The following is a 20,083-nucleotide window of genomic DNA, read 5'->3' as shown; positions in this document are numbered from 1 at the left end:
GCTTTAGCATCCCTGGTCCTGGGAAGGGTCCTCTTCAGCACCCCTGGCCCTGGCAGTTAAGGGCTTCAGCACCCGTCACTGCAGGAGGGGTCTGCTTCAGCATCCCTGAGCCCAGGAGCTGTGGGATTCACTATCCCTGGGCCCAGAAACTGTGGGCTTCAGCAGCCGTCGCCCCGGGAGGGGGCTGCCTCAGCACCCGTTGCCCCGGGAGGGGGCTGCCTCAGCACCCCTGGCCTCGCCACCTTGGGAGCCGTGGGCTTCAGCATCGCCGGTGCCCGGAGGGGTTCGATTCAGCACACCCCACCCCGGGAGCTGAGGGTTCAGCACCCCCGGCCCGGGAGCTGTCCACTTCAGCACCACCGGCGCGGGGGGGTCCACTTCAACACCCGCAACCACACCACCCCGACAGTTGCCCTCTTCAGCTCGGGTCCCACCACCCAAAACCAAGGCCAACACGGCTTCTACCGGTACCTCCAGCATCGCGCACAACATTCTTAAGGTAAAATGTGGGGGCTACAACAAAAAGGACCCCACCCCCCGCCAATGCCACCCCCTCCAGAAGGAAGTGCTCCAAGGCAGCTGCCACTAGGGCTACCCCATGCACACCTGGCCTGTATCAAGATCTCTTTTTAGAAGAGCCTCCATCACAAAAACAGAAAAATAAGCATTCCAATGGAAGAATATTTCCAGGCCGCCTCCCTCCCAACCAGGACTGCCAGCCATCACCCACAAGAAAAGCCCTGATGTAACACTTTTGTCCTTTTTTGCCTCTAAAGATACGTGTAACAGGGGGCAATCAGGCTCCTCGAACCCCCTCCTTCCTCACAATTAAATCTTCTTCCCCCATGTGAAATGAGGACATAAGGGTCATGGGTTCCCATTGGGAGAAGAATGCTGCAGTGTTACAAGGACCACGTTACATGTCTCCACAGAGCAGAAACACAGTCAGTTCCCCAAAAACCACTGGCCCAGCTCCTCATGGATCTCATGCCAATCCCCTTTAACACAGCACACATGGAAAGCAGTAGAGGAACCTACCACACCTGGGATCCCTCTCCTAAAGGGAGCTCAGGGCCCTCACAGAAGCCCAACTCCAGCTGTGTTGGCCCTCACGCTCAGGCTTTCTGCTCACACACACTCCCCTTCCCGTCAGACTTTTAGACTTTACCTCGGCTCATTTGCAGCTTCTGCCGGGGAGCGCCTCTTCCAGCTTCCCCACCCCCACATCAGCTGGGCATAATTTGCACCCGAAAGGAGGGGGGGATGGGAAGAAGACACCCAGATTTTTAATAGAAAAAGCCTGAGAACGTGCAATTCCCTCTCCCCAGGAAGAAAAAAATTTATCTACCTTCACTCTTCCCCCAAAATCTATGTGGTGGAAGGAAGCAAAAGCACAAACCATGATGCCAACATATGGGTCAGGCTGGAACCCCCAAGCTGCCCACGCATCTGCCCCCCAAAACTCTGTCCTCCAACTTCTCCCCCTCCGCTGAGTCTCAGGATGCTGAAAGGTGGGAGCAAAGTCGGGGGCGATGGGGGGGCTGAACCAGCTCTGCAGCGAGGCCTGAGGGGAGCAAGGATGCAGAGAACTCCAATTCTCCCTCCTCTCTCCCTCTCCACAATGCAGACAAAGAGCACAGCCTGGAATTTGAGGGCCTGGGAGAAGGGCCCTGCTGGCTCCCCAGGTTGTGGGGCGGACGGAGGTGGCCCAAACGGTGCTCCTTCTACCCCAGGCTGAGGGTTGGTGCCGATGGCCGTTGCCCCCACCCAGCAGCACCCCAGCCCGGGCAAGGCTGACCCCGAGGCCGCAGAGAGGCTGGAGGGCTGGGATCCCCCCTCTGCTCCACGGGGGCCTCGGGCTGCAGCCGAGCGAGGGGGGTACGGGGGTGGATTGGACCCCGAGAGTCCCGGCTGCTGCTGGGTTTGGGGGGGAGAGAAGCGGAGCCACCCGGTGCCCCCCTCCCCGAGCGCAGAGGAGAGAGCATCCATTGGGGCGAGCTCTCCTAACCGAGGGGTGCAGAGGGGAAAGGCTGCCCCCCTCCTCATGGCCGCTACGAGAGGCGGGTTTGGGGCAGGGGGATACCTTTGCCTCCCCCCTCCGGGGCTTCCCAAGCGAGCCCAGAGCTGCTGGAAAATCGCTCTGCGGCAAAAAGACCCGGGCGGGGGGGGGGGGGTGTGCAAAGAAGAGGATGTGCGGGGAGGAGGAACGGGGGCGAACGTAAAAAAGCTGCTAAATGCGGGGTTCAAAGGCTGGGGACCCCGCTCGGGGGTGTCACTTACTGCGGCCGCTGCCCTAGCGCGTCTCCCGCAAGGCGTTGCTGGACTGCGGCGCTGGGGGAGCTGCAGGAGGAACTGCGGTTGTCGCCATCTTGGTGCGCTGCCGGCGCGGCCCCCCCCGCGCCCCCCCGCCCCCCCCCCCCCCCCCCCGGGAGCGTGGGAAAGCGGCGGGCGGGGCCGCGAGGGGAGGGGAGGGAACCCCGGGACAGCCCGAACCCCCCCGGCACCCGCCGCGCGGGGCAGGGGGCAGCGGGGTGGGGGGGGGAAAGAGGGAGGGAGGGAGGCAGCAAATAGCCGAGTGATAGAGAGCGAAGAGATAGGGAATAGGAAATCGATAGCGAATAGATAGGACATAGATAGCGAACAGATAGGAAATAGCGAAGGGATAGGACAGAGATAGAGAATGGGTAGGAAATGGGTAGGAAATAGCGAATGGATAGGACAGAGAGAAGAGATAGGAAAGGGGTAGGAAATAGCGAATAGATAGGACAGATAGCAAAGAGATAGGAAATAGGACATAGTGAATAGATAGGAAGTAGCGAATAGATAGGACAGAGAGAAGAGATAGGAAAGGGGTAGGAAATAGCGAATAGATAGGACAGAGATAGAGAAGAGGTAGGAAAGGGGTAGGAAATAGCGAATAGATAGGACAGAGACAGAGAATGGGTAGGAAGGGGTAGGAAATAGCGAATAGATAGGACAGATAGCAAAGAGATAGGAAATAGGACATAGTGAATAGATAGGAAGTAGCAAATAGATAGGACAGAGATAGAGAATGGGTAGGAAATGGGTAGGAAATAGTGAATAGATAGGACAGAGATAGAGAAGAGGTAGGAAATAGCGAATAGATAGGACAGAGAGCAAAGAGATAGGAAATAGATAGGACATAGACAGCAAAGAGATAGGAAATAGATAGGACATAGTGAATAGATAGGACACAGACAGCAAAGATATAGGAAATAGATAGGACACAGACAGCAAAGAGATAGGAAATAGATAGGACATAGATAGTGAATAGATAGGACATAGATAGCAAATAGAAAATAGCGAATAGACAGGACATAGAGAATAGTTAGGAAATAGCAAATAGGGCATAGATAGCGAATAGATAGGAAACAGGAAATAGCAAAGAGATAGGAAGTAGCGAATTGATAGAAAATAGATAGCGATAGATAGGACATACATAGAGAATGGTTAAGAAATAGTGAACAGACAGGACATAGTGAAGAGATAGGACACAGATAGGAAATAGCAAATTGATAGAAAATAGATAGCAAATAGCAAAAAGTGAATAGATGGGACATAGCGAAAAACAGCAAATAGCAAACAGATCTTGAATAGCTATTGAAGAAGTATCAAATACATAGGAAATAGCATACAGATATTAGATAGGAAACAGATAGATATCAAATTTGATATCTCTTTGATAGCTGTTATTTGCTGTCTATTTCCTATCTATTTGATATCTATCTTATAGATCAAATTAGATAGCTCTATTTCATCATATATGTGATATATATTTGATAATATATATTTGACATCTATTTGCTATCTACCCAACACCAATAATACATTTGATATATATCAAATATACTTGACATACAATATCTGATATATATATGAAAAATATAGAATATATATAGAATAAATATAAAATTTTTGATATATAATTTATATCCACTATTTTTGGGGTGTGTGTGTATATATATATAAAATAGATATCAAATATATTTAAAAGATACCAAACAGATATCAAAAGATAGAATAAGGATAGTTTGGGTTGGAAGGGACCTCAAAGCCCATGCAGTCCCACCCCTGCCATGGGCAGGGACACCTCCCACTGGATCAGGGGCTCCAAGCCCCATCCAACCTGGCCTGATGGAGGTCCACAAACACTATCCTCGGCCACAACCCCATCATATACACAGATTTCTGGGTTTTCCAGTAGATTAGCAAATAAAAGAGCACTCCAGTACCTGAAGGGGCTACAAGGAAGGTGAGGAGGGACTGTTCACAAAGGCTTGGAGTGATAGGACAAGCGGCAACGGGGATAAACTGGAGAGGGGCAGAGTTAGGCTGGACATAAGGAAGAATTTCTTCCCCATGAGAGCGGGGAGGCCCTAGCACAGGTTGCCCAGGGAGGTTGTGGCTGCCCCATCCCTGGAGGGGTTCCAGGCCAGGTTGGATGGGCCTTGGGCAGCCTGAGCCAGTGGGATGTCACTGCCCATGGCAGGGAGTGGGACTGGACGATCTTTAAGGTCCCTTCCAACCCAACCTATTCTATGATAAAAATTGACCCGAGTTACTCCTCTTCATGTAAGAGAGACAATTCCTCCTTTATACACAGAATTTATGCCTATAATGTCACATCTGTAATTTATGACGGCAATTTTAGCATCAATTTTTTTTTGTTATGTAGTTCTTGTTCTGAATAAGCCTCTGTGGATGTTGCTGAAAAAAACAACCTGAAGCCCCACATTATGCTGCTGTTCTAGGAAAACAAACAAACAAACAAACAAACAAAAATCCACCTCGCAGAAATGTTCTCTTTGCAGACTTTTAAATCGCTGTCCTCTGAGCAGGGCATTAGGAGTTGTGTGCTGAGCAGACACAGTGAGCGAACGCTTGCCTGTAATCAGAACAGTAAAGCTGATTAAAACCATAAACCTCTTCCCTGGGTCAAAAAGACAACCAAACGACCCAGAACTTAGGCAACAGAATGAAGATGCTTCCGTCACTATCGATGGGGACAATGAGTACCTGGCCGTGCGCTGTCTCTTTAAGGAGCACACAGCTGCTCTGTACAGGAAAAATGCTTGATAAGGAAACTGCCTTTGCCCGATTTCATCATTACAGACCTCGCCTCTCCCTTCCCCTTCAGTGTAGCAATCTGTGAGCTGCCTCCTCGGTTCCTCAGCTCTGTGGACAGGGCTGGGTCACATCCCTGCCTCCCCAAGGCATGCAGAGCGCTTGCACTTCGGTCGTTAAACCCAAGCGACTGAGGCTTTGCCCTATCGGGCGCTGCACAAGGCAAGTGAAGCTGAGGAAAGTTTAGGAGCTGGCATGGCAATGTCATTTAAATGTGTGGATAGCCAGAGAGTCTAAAAGACCTCTCCTATGCAACCCTTCTGTTACACAAGCGCACGGTGTTCTTAAGCAAGCTCTGGAGCCCTTCTAAGATGAGCTGTAGCTCCATCCTGCAGGGAGAGCCACGGTGACAACACCCCGTATCCCATGGCACAGCCACCCAGGAGCGAGCAGAGGGGGGACGCAGAGCAGGCACAAAACCAATAAGCAAAACATTTGTGGGGTTGGGAAGGGCTGTTTTGTCCAGATAAGAGGCTCCACACAGGCAGGAGCTGAGCTTTCAGATGCAATCCAGCGAAACGTTTATGTACAAGCAACAAATTTGAACCATAACCAAGCAATACGCAAGACAGAGAATTCTCCATGAAGAGGTGAACAGCCCTAAGTTCTTTTCAATTTTCAGGGGCGCTGTTTTCCAGGGTGGAGCTTTCTACTTCTTGGAGCATGTGGCTGCAGATCATTCCAGTTGGACCCACATTTGGCAAAAGATCTGTGATCCAGCCTGGAAGTACTTTGGAGATGGGTGTTCCTTGAGCAAAGAGACACAGACGGAGCTGGAGAAAATCAGTTTCTCAGAGCTGCGTTTGAGGTGCATTCCTGTTGCACCTCACTAGATTCCTACAAGTCCTTGTATCACCGGGTGTGCAGTAAAATAAACAACCATGAGTGCTGCGGAATGCAGGGCCTCCCTTCAGTGCTCTCGTCATGCTTTATATAGGAGTTTTCTCTCTTAAAGTCAGCCCAGAATAAAAGTATGGAAAGCTTCCCGAGCATCTACAGCACATTCCAACTGGGAATTGCCTTCTTCCCTTTGCAGGTAGGCTCTAAAATAAAGCTGCTGCACAGGGAGCAGGCAAGCAGGAAAGCTGGCCGACAACACCTTTCAGTCCAACACAAAATAAAGGAGTCAGCATCTTAGGGAGCTGAGAGGGAGGAAGGGGAACGAAGGATGCGTGCAAGCAACTACAAAGGCTAACGCTTTTCTAAGGGCAGAGAATAATGCCCAGGCTGTAACGTTTCCGACATAGGGCACATGCATAATAGATAATGGCATCAGTACGAGCATTTCCATTTCACTCTTCCCATTAGGAGACAGATTTACGAGCAGGTGTTGGTCTGCCTGTGCCAGTACGGTTTGCCCTGATAGGACCTGTGTTTATTCAGGGAAGTGCTCAACAACAGCACACTGGGCGTCGCTCTCTTTGGCCAGGGGATGCTAACGCCATCACCACAGATTCAATTTGAAACAGCCACACACACAACACGAAAAACAGAACTTCTCTTTACACAGGGAGAAAAACGGTGTTTGTTAAATCAGATGGCAGAAATCCCATCTCCACTGTGAAAAGCTGTGACAGATCAGCCCTTTTGTCATACTCTGCTAACATGTTTCACTTCCAACCCAGATCATAGAATCATAGAATCATAGAATAGTTTGGATTGGAAGGGACCTTAAGGATCACCCAGTTCCACCCTCTGCCATGGGCAGGGACATCCCACTGGCTCAGGCTGCCCGAGGCCCATCCAACCTGGCCTTGAACATCTCCAGGGATGGGGCAGCCACAACGTCCCTGGGCAAACTGGGCCAGGGGCTCACCACTCTTGTGGTGAAGAAATTCTTCCTTATGTCCAGTTTAAATCTGCCCCTCTCCAGTTTGTACCCATTGCACCTCATCCAATCCCCACAGCCTTCCTGAACAGCCCCTCTCCAGCTTTCCTGGAGCCCCTTTCAGGTACTGGAAGGTCGCTATAAGATCTCCTCGGAGCCTTCTCTTATCCAGGATGAACAACCCCAACTCTCTCAGCCTGTCCTTAAAGAAGTCTCTGTTAATAGCCAGGAGTTTCATTAGGAACATTTTCCAGCTAAACTCCCCTGGGACACCAAGAGAAAGCGCTGCTCTCTTGGCCGCTGTTTAACCTCTTCTACGATGTCCTGCAGTAGAACAGCAAGGAGTTAAAGCCTGGTACGGATGTTATTTATACTATCACAACCCATTAATGTCTCTATTTTGTGCTCCACGCACCCCAGCTGGTCTACACAGAAGTTAACTCCCATCATTCAAACTTGTTTCAACTAGTGGTTGCCACAAGGTGGAGGTACGAAGGTCTCTGACTACAGAGCTCGTTAATAAAGCAGACTAATAACACACTGCCTGTATGCGGGATTTATACTTGCTTTATTACCACTAGAGGGAGGAGGTGCCTCATCCGACAACGGGACTACGACTACCTACACCTCAACAGAGAAACACGCTTTTCCAATGCAGTTCACAACAGAACAGCGTCTCTTAGGGACCTGGAGTCCTCCTTTCCCTGTACCAGACTCACCTGGAGCAGAGCAATTAAATGCTGGTGGGTGCCCTGCACTGCTCCCCGGCCCTCTGAAAAAGCCGTGGCGACTGCAGAGTTGAAACAAGTTTTACAGAATGCATTTAGCACAGAACAGACCGTTCCTTGCAGACGCAAACTGACAAAGCCTACTGGAAAGCTGGGGAGGGGCTCTTGATCAAGGAGTACAGGGAGAGGATGAGGGGGAATGGTCTTCAGCTGAAAGAGGGGAGATTGAGATATCATAGAATCATAGAATAGTTTGGGTTGGAAGGGACCTTCAAGACCATCCAGTTCCACCCCTTGCCATGGGCAGGGACACCTCCCACTAGATGAGGCTGCTCAACGCCCCATCCAACCTGGCCTTGAACACCTCCAGGGATGGGGCAGCCACACCTTCCCTGGGCAACCTGTGCCAGGGCTTCACCACTCTCATGGTGAAACTCTTCCTTATGTCTAGTTTAAATCTGCCCCTCTCCAGTTTATCCCCATTCCCCCTCATCCTATCACTCCAGGCCTTTATGAACACCCTCTCCCCAGCTTTCTTGTAGCCCCTTCAGGTACTGGAAGGTCACTATAAGATCTCCTCAGAGCCTTCTCCAGGTTGAACTACCCCAACTCTCTCAGCCTGTTCTCGTACGGGAGGTGCTCCAGCCCTCGGATCATCTTCGTAGCCCTCCTCTGGCTACAAAGGAAGAAATCAAGAAGAAATATTTTCCTGTGAGCGTGGGGAAGCGCTGGCCCAGGCTGCCCAGAGCAGTGGGGCTGCCCCATCCCTGGAGGGGTTCCAGGCCAGGCTGGATGGGGCTTGGAGCCCCTGATCCAGTGGGAGGTGTCCCTGCCCATGGCAGTGGTGTGGATCTGGGTGGGCTTCGAGGTCTCTTCCAACCCAAACCATTCCAGGCAAGGTAATAAAACCAAGCCATATACTGTACGCAGCAAGTACTGAATTAATAAATTGATTTATCTCTGTTCTGTGATTCCCATAAAAAGTTTGAAAGCAAGCTCTTTCACTGCAAAAGAGACCGCCTGCACGTACCAAAGCATCTTAGTCCAGCCACAGAGTGGATAGACTGAGAACTGCTGTTGCAGAGAGAGCACAGAGACAAACAGCTCTCCCAGATACACACAATAGAGTGGAAAATTAACTCTTAAACAGATGCGTTTTATCTGAAACGTTAATCAAACTCCTCGTGAGACGCCTACAGCAAATCCAGAGATCAGATTGGTTTCCTTCAGCTTTCTAAAGACGATATAACGTGGCTTTAGGAGATAAGAACTGTAACCTGAAACTGCCGAACACCGAATTAGGGCATCCCATGACATTTTGCCAGTGGCTTCATACCAAGTTGTTCTGCCCAGTTTACCAAGGTTGCATAAGAAAAGGCAGCTCCTCTCTGCCAACGCTGGGACACAGCAGTAGCTGTTTGCTACGCATGTCCTGCTTGTCCCTTCCTTGCCTGCGACCACGCTTTAAAATCAGATTTAAAGTCTACCAGATAAATCCAAGGAGCTGAATATACTTCGGGAGGAACACGCCAAGCACACGCACACAGCTCTCTCCGACTTTCAAGGGCTCCCATACACAGAAGAACCAGTTCTGCTCGGCACGGATCCTCTGCCCCACGCTGGAAATGCCAGAGCCCAGCGTCCTCTTCCTCCGCGCCTGCCTCGCGGTGCTCGCCATGCCCATCTACCTGCTCTCCTTCCTGGGCATTTGGGAGCCTTTCTGCAGGAAGATATTTTTTCCTTACTTCTTAGAGAAGCTTTCTACAATTCACGAGAAGAAAGTAGAGAAGAAAAAACAGGAGTTATTCCGTAACCTACCTGACTTCACCAGCTCGTCGGGGGAGCTGAGGCTGCTAGAGATCGGGACCGGCTGTGGGACCAACTTTAAGTACTACCCTCCAGGCTGCAAAGTCACCTGCACTGATGTAAACCCCCACTTCCAGGAAGCCCTTTCGAGAAGCATGAGCAAGAATCAGCACATCCACTACGAGCGTTTCCTGGTAGCCGCAGGAGAAGACCTGCACCAGGTGTCCAGCGGTTCCGTGGATGCTGTCATCTGCACCTTGGTCCTCTGCTCCGTGCACGATGTGAACGGCACCCTGAAGGAAGTCTTGCGAGTGCTCAGACCAGTGAGTATCTGAATAATAGCTTTGTTATTACCTCTATTGCGATTCCACAAGCACTGCACTAAAAGAAAAGGGAAAAGAAAAGGGAAAAAAAAAAGAAAAAAATAATTGCTTTTGAGCTTCCAAACCAGACTCAGTTTATTTCCCAAGTTAAATCAGATTTACAGCCACTCTGCACTGCTAAACTGCGCAAAGCAGTGGCAACACATGGGGCAGACCATCCTGTTCTTCGAAGTAAAGCCCTAAATATAACGTAGCCTGGTAACTAGAACTGCCACCCATTTTAGGAGTCATTATGGTGCATAATTTAATGCAGAACTGGTTCCTGAGGTCCCTTCACCCAGATTTGCTTCGGGTGAGAGGGTGAAAATAGGTGACTTTGGCCACCTAGAAGTGGGGCTGTTCAACCTGAACTGCTGATTACAGCAACCTCATTAAATACCTTTGCTTCTTGGCCTGCACTGATCAAACTAAAGATTAGAAAAATGCTGTTTTGTTGGGGTATTTTTGCTACAGACTTTCAACATCGAGGGCTGTTTTCAAGGCAATCTTCTGGGCTGCCAAAAACCAGATGAGTTTGAGTTGGATTTATACATCTTAGCAACTAATTAAAACAAAAAGACAACAAACTACCTCTATAATAAAAGAAGGATCAAGGATGTACACGATTCTTGGCTTTTGAATAGGTATTTTGAACCTCTGCACAATTCCTGTTGACATTAATTCCAGCCGACACCACAAAAGCAAAAAGTGGGCAGGGAAAGGGTGGGAGAATGCCGACGGGCGAGCGGACTGTGGGTCTGTCCGCAAGAGGAGGTGGGACGGCCGGAGAAGCTCGGCACAGTCCCAGCGCTTGTTGCAGCTCTATAAAGACGATTTTGTTTTTCCCAGGGAGGCGCTTTCTATTTCTTAGAGCACGTGGCCGCTGACCGTTCCAGCTGGAAATATTTTTGGCAGCAGGTTTGCTACCCAACTTGGAAACTCGTCTTTGCTGGATGCTGCCTAACAAGAGAGCTGTGGAAGAATCTCGAAGAGGCCAAGTTCTCGGATTTGAAGGTGCAACACATCAGCATTCCGCTGCCCGGGACCCCCATTAAGCCTCACATCATTGGGTTTGCCGTAAAGTAACTCAGCCGCTCTGCCAGACCTCCTGCCCTGCCCCACAGGAATCTCTCGATGTAATCAATGCAGCATAGGCTAATCCAGTGTCTGAATGTAGCTAATACGGCGAAGAACTTGAGTTAAGTTTCTGATTCAAGCATCAAATGAGAGGAAGGTCAGTTTTCCAAAGGTATTGGAAGCCCTGGTGGTGCTGGCTGTGCCTGGCCAGGCCCCAGTGCAGCACAGGAGGATCCCAGGAGGCTGCAGGGAAGGGAAACGGCCCAGCCGGCAGGGGAAAAAAAAAAAAGGAGTATTAACTCCAGGGAACTCCTGTCTTGGTCTGGTTAACTCTGGGGAAGGATTCCCTCGGGGGAGGGGGGGCATGCAACACACAGCCCTTGGCCACCACGCATGGGCTATGGGCTCCCTCGGCCACCACGCATGGGCTATGGGCTCCCTCGGCCACCAGACACAGGCTCCAAGCTCCCTTGGCCACCACGCATGGGCTATGGGCTCCCTTGGCCACCAGACACAGGCTCCAGGCTCCCTTGGCTACCACACACTGGCTCTGGGCTACTTTGGCCACCACATGCGGGCTCCTTCCGCCACCACACACAGTCCCTCGGCACTCCATGTGAGCTCTGGGCTCCCTTGGGCACCAAATGCAGCCCCTTGGCCACCACACACAGGCTCCGGGCTTCCTTGGCCACTGCACACAGTTCCTTGGCCACCACACACTGGCTCCTTTGGCCACCACACACAGTTCCTTGGCACCCCACATGAGCTCTGGGCTCCTTTGGCCACCACATGGGCTCTGGGCTCCCTTGGCCACCACACGTGAGGTCTGGGTTTCCTTGACCACCACACACAGGCTCCGGGCTCCCTTGGCCACCACATCTGGGCTCTCTTGGCCACCACATGCACCCCGCTGGCCACTACACTGGGCTCTGGGCTCACACACAGTCACCACACACAGTCCCTTGGCCACTGTACACGAGCTCTGGGCTCCTTGGGCCACCACACACGGGCTTCGGGCTCCCTTGGCCACCGCACATGGTTCATTGGCCACCACACACGGGCTCCGGGCTCCCTTGGCCACCACACGCAGTCTTTTGGCCACTACACTGGGCTCTGGGCTTCTCTGGCCACCACACACATGCTCCAAGCTCCTTTGGCCACTGCATGCGCTCATTTGGCCACCACCCGCAGTCCCTTGGCCACCACCCGCGGTCCCTTGGCCACCACACACGGGCTCCGGGCTCCCTTGGCCACCACACGCAGTCTTTTGGCCACCACACGCGGGCTCTGGGCTCCTCTGGCCACCACACACAGGCTCCAAGCTCCCTTGACCACTGCATGCGCTCGTTTGGCCACCACCCGCGGTCCCTTGGCCACCCCACGCAGCCTTCTGGCCGCCACACACGGTCTCTGCGCTCCCTCGGCCCCCTCAGGCGCTCCCGTCCCCGCGGGCGCCGTTGGCAGCGCGGGCGCCGCCGCCATTTTGTGTGGCGGGCGGAGGATGGGGAGGCGGCGGGGGGGGGCGGCGCTGCTGCCGCTGCTGGCGGCGGCCCTGCTCGCCACAAGGGGCTCAGCGCTCGCCACACCGAGCTCCCCGCCCTGCGCCGTGTCCGCCGAGGGTAGCGGGGGGTGCGGGGAGCGGGCGGGGGGGGACGGGACGGGACGCGGAGAGCGGGGAATCCCAGCGCCGAGGGGAACGCGGAGCCGGCGGCCGCGGCGGGATGTGGGCAGAAACACCGCATGAAACCCCCCAAAAGAGCTCCCAGAACGCTCTCAGGGGTCCAGAAGCTCTGTTTGCCCCTAAAAAGCTGTTTCCCCAAAAAAGCTCAGCTTTAAAAACTCCCTCTTCCCCAAAAGCTCTGCTTTAAAAGCTCTTTTCCCGCAGGAGATCCGATTTAAAAACCGTTTTCTTCCAGAATCTGTTTTAAAAGCTCCGTTTTCCCCAAAAAACTGATTAAAAAACTCTGTTTTCACTCACAATCTCTGCCTTCTAAACTCCGTTTTCCCCCAAAAGCTGCATTTTAAAAACTGTTTCCCCTAAAGGTGTTTTAGAAACTTCATTTTCCCCAAAAGCTCTGCTTTAAAAACTCATTTCCCTCAGAAGCTCCGATTTAAAAACCATTTTCTTCCAGAATCTCTGTTTTAAAAGCTCCGTTTTCCCCAAGAAAAGCTTTTAAAAACTCCATTTTCCCCAAAAAACTATTTAAGAAACTCTGTTTTCACCCAAAATCTCTGCTTTCTAAACTCCGTTTTCCCCCAAAAGCTGCATTTTAAAAACTGTTTCCCCTAAAGGTGTTTTAGAAACTTCATTTTCCCCAAAAGCTCTGCTTTAAAAACTGGTTTTTTTCCCAAAAGGTGTTTTAGAAATTCTGTTTTCTCCAAAAGCTCCGCTTTAAGAACTGTTTTTCCCAAAAGGTGTTTTAGAAATTCTGTTTTCCCCCGGAATCTCTGCTTTAAAAACTGTTTCCCTTCAAAAGCTCTGTTTTAAACTCTCTTTTCCCCCAGAAGCTGTTTTAAAACCTGTTTTCCCCAAGGCGCTGTTTTTCCCCAAAAGCTCTTTTCCCAATAAATCTGTTTTTCCTCAAAAGCTGTTTCTTCCCAAAAGCTCTGTTTTGCCCCAAAGTTCTGCTTTTCCCCAAAAAGCTCTGACTCCAAAAGCTCTTTTCCTTCAAAAGCTGTTTTTCCCCAGAAGCTGTTTTGCCCCAAACCCCTTGTTTGCCCCCCCAAAGCTATTTCCCCCAAAAGGATCAGGTTTTGCCCCAGAAGCTCTGTTTTGCCCCAAAAAGCTCCATTCCCCCCAAAAGCTGTTTTTCTCCAAAAAGCTCAGTTTTTCCCCAAAAATCTGTTTTGCCCAAGAAGCTCAGTTTTGCCCGAAATCTCAGTTTTCTCCAGAAGCTCTATTTTGCCCCAAAAGCTCTCTTTTTTTCTCCGAAAGCTCCATTTTGCCCCAGAAGCTGTTTTCCACAAAAAGCTCAGTTTGCCCAGAAAGCTCTGTTGGGTCCACAAAAGCTCTGTTTTCCCCCCCAAAAAAAAATCTCTCCTAAAAAGCTTTGTTTTCCCTAAAAAGCTCTTTTTTTCCCCCCAAAACTCCGTGTCAGTTTGATGGTGTAACCGCCTGTGCTCTGTTTTGCAGAGTGTGGTCAGCGGCTGCTCCTCAACGGCCCGGCGGGATCCCGGATCGTGGGCGGCCACAATGCCCAGACGGGAGCGTGGCCGTGGGCCGTCAGCCTCCAGCATTCCTACAGCTCAGGACGGTTCAGACACATCTGCGGTGGAGTCTTGGTGAACCGGCGTTCCGTCTTGACGGCTGGGCACTGCACGAGAGAAAAGACGTATGTATCGATACCAGCACCTCTTCGATAGAATCATGGAATCATTAGGGTTGGAAAAGCCCTCTCAGCTCATCCAGTCCAACCTCTAGCCCAATCCCAACAATTTCCCTCTTTCCTGTTCAACAGAACCATGGTTCGCTTCTACTTTTTTTGACAGCACGGTGGTACCATTTCTCTGAACAAGCCTTTTTCTTGTCCTCGCAGCAATTCTGCTGCATTTCAACGCTCTGGTTTCTATTTTCTGTTCTCTTTAACACAGTTACAAAATCCATTCATGCAAGTTCCTATCAGCTGTGTTGACAAAACCGCGACCCGAGGGAGACTGAACTGTAAAAACCTCTGAACTTTGGAATTTCAGCATTTATCAGGACTCTGTTAGATCGGCTTTTTTTTTTTTTTTTTTTTTTTAAACACACTTTTACAAACATTAATTTAGAGAGGGATTATATTGCAAATCATTGATTTTGGCCATAGAATCACTAGGTTGGAAAAGACCTTTGAGATTATTGAGTGATCTTACACTCTAGAGAATTTTGGAAGTTAATCTGAGTTTTATAGCCTGCCCTTTGCCTTATCCCAGGCCTAATTCATCTCCCACTTAACCGTAGAATCATTTGGTTGAAGAAGACCTTTGAGATCACTGAGTGCCACCATCCCTGTCCACTACTAAACCATCCCTGAGCACCTCATCCCTGGAGGTTTTAAACACCTCCAGGGATGATGGGACTCCCCTCCCTGGGCAGCCGGTTCCAGTCCCCAAGAACCTGATAATAGCAATAAAGATATTATTTCAACATATTTTAATAGGAATCAGTTCTGAATGACTCCAACCCTATTTCTAAATCTAATTAATAAGTTGATAATCATTATTTGTAACTTCTAGTTAATGGATTTCCCAATGCTAGCTACAAGCACAGTTTTTGTAAGCACTGTAGGTACAAAACTACTTCCTTGCTGCAAAATAAAGTCACATATTTAGCTTTTCCAAACGAATAGCTCCTGGGTGGCCTCTGCTGTGGTGGGGTGGGATGCAAAGTCCGAGTATTGGCTTAAAACATGAATCTGAATTCACCTTAATGACCAAAACCAGGCAAAGCAAGCGTTCAAACCAGACAGAATGGCAAGGAGCCAGATTTGTTCCAGAAAACACTTACTAGGGAATTGTCAATGGATCTTCCTAAAGGTGGATGAGGCAATAGTAAAACATTCAGTGAGACCCAACGCTGTCAAGACACAGATGTGTGCTAGCTGTAAAAATTCCCTGAATTCTCTCTTAGGGATGTGCATTCCTGGAGAGCAGTTTTGGGCACGCAGAACCTCTTGAAACATGATAAACACACAGCAAAAAGAAACATTCGCAGCATCACCGTGCACCCTGAATTCAACGAGGAAAGCTTTGAAAACGACCTTGCAGTATTTAAACTTGATTCCACTGTACACTACAGCGACTACATCCAGCCCGTCTGCCTGCCGCTGGCAAATTTCTCCCAAGCCATCGACAGCCAGATAGAATGCTTCATTATCGGCTGGGGACGAACAGCAGAGAAAGGTACAACTTCGCTGGCGTTGTTGATTCAGTTCTAAGCTCCTGATATCAGTCCCAGCCCAGGCTCAGCCAGAACTGTGCGTGTTCAGGCTGTAGACTCATCACTCCACACCTTTAAATCCTTTTGCAACAGAATAGCTGCTTTCAGTGCCTTTTTTTCCATTGAAAGCAGATTCGATCTACACAGATGTAACCAAAGGTAGTCATTTTCTGGCATTTTTTTCCAAGTATGACATGAAAAAAAAGGAAAATAAACTACCTGGACTTTCAGATTAATGGTACAACCTGGCCTAGTGGGAGGTGTCCCTGCCCATGGCAGGGGGTTGGAACTGGATAGGCTGTAAGGTCCCTTCCAAACCAAACCGTTCCATGATTCTGTACTCCGTATTTCTGCTAGGAAGAACTTTTTGTATTGAAAAACAATAACTCTGATGAACCTAGGTGTCCCTGTGTGTTTTATGAATGGCTGCACTCCCTCAAATCCTCTCTTTAATCACAGTGAGCACAAATTTGATACGAGGTCAGCCGATGCACACATCTTTCTTTTGTGGCAAAGGAGACCTGAGGATCATGAGTTCATTTGGTCCATCACCTCTGGCATTTGGAGCAAGGCTGGTGCGCAGTGTTGTTATAATCTTATTCTTGAATAAGAATTGCAAAACGCCACATCAAATCCAGGTCTGCAAATCCAAAGCCCCCGAGTCTAAATCCATTTGGAGTATGCACAGTGTCTGTGTCTGTACGTGTGTGAACATGTACAGAAACAAGCTTGAGCTGCTAAACAGGAGAAAAGAGTGCAGTAGGAATTGCCACACGCAGCAGCGTAAGTATTTTACCTTTCTGTCTTGCATTACAGGTAAAATGTCACCTGTGTTAAAAGAAGCACGAGTGGAAATCATTCCCTCTAATGTCTGTAACAGTCCTGATGCATACAGGGGTCTGGTTAACGAGAACATGATCTGTGCCGGCTTGCCATTCGGAGGCATCGATAGCTGTCAGGTAGGAATATACATCGTGCCCAACCCACCAGCGTGGAACTCTCCAGGCGAGAGTCTTGGGGGCTTTGTGATGACGGCATTTCATATAGTCATAACATTGTGGAAAGGTTTGGGTTGGAAAGGACCTCAAAGCCCATCCAGTCCCACCCCTGCCATGGACAGGGACACCTCCCACTGGATCAGGGGCTCCAAGCCCCATCCAACCTGGCCTGGAACCCCTCCAGGGATGGGGCAGCCCCCACTGCTCTGGGCAACCTGGGCCAGGGCCTCCCCACCCTCACAGGAGAACATTTCTGCCTAAGATCTCATCTCAATCTCCCCTCTTGCAGCTCCAAACTGGTCCCCTCATCCTCTCCCTGCACTCCCTGATCAAGAGCCCCTCCCCAGCTTTCCTGTGTGTTCATCACCGTGTTTCGTGATACTTACATGTTGTGCGGATGATATGATCTCCTGATGAGTGGGAAAGCTCAGGGAGAGGAGCCTGAGAACAAGGAGGTGCAGAAAGAACAGCAGGAGCAGAACTCTGGTTAACAGCGCTGACAATGACACAGGGGTGGTACACGAGTCCACCAAACCTTATCTTGATTTGCCCGTGCACTCTGGTATCACCGTCGTTATTCCTGTCCAGTTAGCTCAGCTGATTAAAAAGAGTTAAAAGAAGAAAGCGGGTGCATTACCGACTTAATCGTACGTTGTTTCCTGGAAAGGCACACACATTATTTATGTTGTTTATTCACAGGGAGACAGCGGCGGACCCTTAGTGTGCTATCACCCCTGCACCAACAGGTACTACCTCATCGGGATCACCAGTTTTGGAATCGGCTGTGGCCGACCAAATTTTCCTGGGATCTATGTCCGTTTATCTCAGTACTTGCGATGGATCAAATCCGAACTCCTGCGTAACAAGGCTGTGAATCCCATCAGCACGACGCTTGCCATCCTCCTGGCCGCGGTAGGTATGGTACTGGCGCAGACCTTCTAGAGAGATGAGCCATCCCGCCCCTGCTGCAGAGGCCTCCGACCCTTTGGAGAGAGCCGGCTTCTGCTTCAGAATAAATCTAAGAGTGAACGGATGCACACTTCTTGTGCAGAACTCGTCTTTGAAGTTGTGCTCTGTTTTATCTGCCTTTGCTCTCCTTATTTAGAGCAGAGGCAACGTAACAGCCTTGGCTCCAATAATGGAATCAAATATAGAATCGTTTCCAACTGAACGTGCTCTTTTCCCACCCCATTTCCATGCCTTCCCAGCAACGGCAGCTCAGTGCCCCCAACACCACAGGATTCCACAGCCGGCAGGGACTCCCTCTGCAGGGAGAACCTTGCAGAGCACAAAGCGTGTTCAGTTATGGAACCCTAAAAAGGGATAAAAACCCTGCAGGAAGATATTTCCCACTCATTATTTTTAGCAATAGCTAAAATTTATGCACAAATAACTCAGCACTCTGCCTGCTGAAAGAGCACAGAGAAAAGATCTCTGCCTGCTGTTCCAAACACTAAATTTATTCTTTGTCACTGTAAAACACCCAGTACCGCATGCTGTGTGCACATTTGGTCAGAGTCACTGCAAAACACCATGAATTAAACACAAATAAGGGACATCATGATTATATTTTGGCGACTTTATTTACCAAGGTCAAAATTTGCAACCATCTAATTGTTTTGACAACTATTTACAGTTCATATAAAGCCCGTACGTCTGTTTGGGACGACCAGCAGAGAGGCAGGCGGTGCCGGTCGCTCACTCTCAGGATACAGAATTTATTCCCTTAAAATCGAGACTTTGAAGTAAATCCAAAATAAGTAACTTCATCCAAAGTAATTCTTTAAAGAGCAAACTTGTTACTGTTTAATATTTCCATGATGAAAAGCCAGCTGCTCTTTCAAAAACGCTGTTTTAAGAGGACAGAGATTTACTAACGTTGTCTGGCAGCGCCGCATTTGGTTCACTTGCTGAATACAGAACGAATTGGCCACTGTTTTTTTTTTTACAGTCTTAACACTTAATGGCTTTTTTAATTATTATCCCGTATTACAAGAGAAAGTAAAGGAGCAACAGCACGCGGCAAGGATCAAACACCACACAGAGGAGTCAGGGCTGCAGTCAAACCCTCTTTAGCACAGGCCAAATAGTGCCTGACGGGAGACAGAGTGCAAAGGTCCAGCTTTCCAGGTGCCAACCGCCTTCCGAGGTGTTCATTTGTCCTGAAATCCCACCAAGAGAAACAGGAGGCACCGAGCTCCTCTGTGGAGCAGCTCCCTAACGGAATGACTTCCTCCACCTTCCTTATTCTTTTTGATGTGTAAAAGCAGCACTTTGTGACGCGGTGGCAAACACAAACATTTGCTCCGGTTTGGCCTAAGGAAAGGTATCCGGGATCACATCCAGAACCATCAGGTATTGAGAAACTGCAGAAGAAAATACAATTTTGTAGTCTAGGACCAATGTGGTTGTGGAACGTGGTCTTTCTCCCACCGCTACTACTGCTCACAGAGAGCACTGCTTGCTCTGAAGTCCATTAATTGAGAAATGAGTAAAATAAAGAACACTGACCGACCGCATGATGAGCGTCAGACATCCAGGGAGTGAGCACGGTTTCAAATTCATCTCAATCCAAGCTAACACAACACACACGCAGAGCTCTAACACCTTGGTAAGAGCGCAGTCCATAGTGCAATTCCCGCTGACGTAACTGGAAGCAGGATTCAATCCTAACTATGGAAATAGTGTATTTATAATTCATGCAATAAGCACTGCAGACGAGTTTCTCTGCATCACAGAATCAGACAGCCAAGGCCGGACGAGGCCCTTGTCGCCTGCCCAGGTGGGGTCACCTTGAGCGGGATGCCCGGCACCGCGGCTCCAGAGATCTCCAAGAATGGAGATTCCATGCCCAAAAGAGTCCTGATCACATCAAACATTTAATTTTCACCTGAAACAAAACCATACAAACCCGAGTCTCTGACAGCAATCAGATCGAATGTGCAGACATTGTCACCTGGGGGAACAAAAAGCCCCAATCTCTCTTTTTTCTTTTTTTTTTCCACAATACTCTAGGATCCATTTTCTTTTTGCAAGTTGCCTACAGACATACAAAATTAATTCAAATATTTCCTACACCAAAGAGGATCTCGTTTGACTTTGTTCTATCCATAAAAATATAGGCTCGAAAATCTGGTTCACAAAATATTTCATTTCTTTACTAAAATGAAATCTATAAACTGTCAAAATACGAATATAAACTCAATTTCAGAATTTGTAAA

General features: G+C 49.4%; 3 protein-coding genes across 5 annotated transcripts in view; 2 read left to right on the top strand and 1 right to left on the bottom strand.

Annotated features, from left to right (window-relative positions):
- Positions 1 to 2,396, bottom strand: part of SCN8A (sodium voltage-gated channel alpha subunit 8) — a 57,131-nt gene extending 54,735 nt beyond the window's left edge. For 2 of the 3 annotated variants that reach the window (XM_054051401.1, XM_054051399.1), the window contains exon 1: positions 2,281 to 2,396. The gene's annotated coding sequence lies outside the window, so the exon portion shown is untranslated. The remainder of the gene's footprint in view (positions 1 to 2,280) is intronic. The other variant, XM_054051402.1, reaches the window with a different exon arrangement.
- Positions 2,397 to 9,002: 6,606 nt separating this feature from the next.
- On the top strand, positions 9,003 to 11,242 carry TMT1A (thiol methyltransferase 1A). The gene is made up of 2 exons (XM_009556790.2): positions 9,003 to 9,830; positions 10,719 to 11,242. Exons 1-2 carry the CDS (start codon positions 9,327 to 9,329, stop codon positions 10,953 to 10,955), a joined length of 741 nt encoding a protein of 246 aa, XP_009555085.1. The 5' UTR covers positions 9,003 to 9,326; the 3' UTR covers positions 10,956 to 11,242.
- Positions 11,243 to 11,383: 141 nt separating this feature from the next.
- Positions 11,384 to 19,840, top strand: TMPRSS12 (transmembrane serine protease 12). Its single transcript, XM_054051405.1, has 5 exons — positions 11,384 to 12,565; positions 14,080 to 14,278; positions 15,556 to 15,827; positions 16,681 to 16,823; positions 17,562 to 19,840. The coding sequence occupies exons 1-5, from the start codon at positions 12,085 to 12,087 to the stop codon at positions 17,802 to 17,804; spliced, it is 1,338 nt and encodes a 445-aa protein (XP_053907380.1). The 5' UTR covers positions 11,384 to 12,084; the 3' UTR covers positions 17,805 to 19,840.
- The last annotated feature ends 243 nt before the right edge of the window (positions 19,841 to 20,083 follow it).

The sequence above is a fragment of the Cuculus canorus genome, chromosome 29 (assembly GCF_017976375.1).
Source record: "Cuculus canorus isolate bCucCan1 chromosome 29, bCucCan1.pri, whole genome shotgun sequence".
Taxonomy (NCBI): domain Eukaryota; kingdom Metazoa; phylum Chordata; class Aves; order Cuculiformes; family Cuculidae; genus Cuculus; species Cuculus canorus.
This window is presented reverse-complemented; position numbering and strand designations above follow the sequence as displayed.

Coding starts and splice junctions, on each gene's coding strand:
- TMT1A (XM_009556790.2), top strand. CDS start 9,327: ATGCCAGAGCCCAGCGTCCTCTTCCTCCGCGCCTGCCTCGCGGTGCTC. Junction 9,831..10,718: donor TCTTGCGAGTGCTCAGACCA/GTGAGTATCTGA, acceptor TGTTTTTCCCAG/GGAGGCGCTTTCTATTTCTT.
- TMPRSS12 (XM_054051405.1), top strand. CDS start 12,085: ATGCTCCAAGCTCCTTTGGCCACTGCATGCGCTCATTTGGCCACCACC. Junction 15,828..16,680: donor GGGACGAACAGCAGAGAAAG/GTACAACTTCGC, acceptor CTTGCATTACAG/GTAAAATGTCACCTGTGTTA. Junction 16,824..17,561: donor GAGGCATCGATAGCTGTCAG/GTAGGAATATAC, acceptor GTTTATTCACAG/GGAGACAGCGGCGGACCCTT.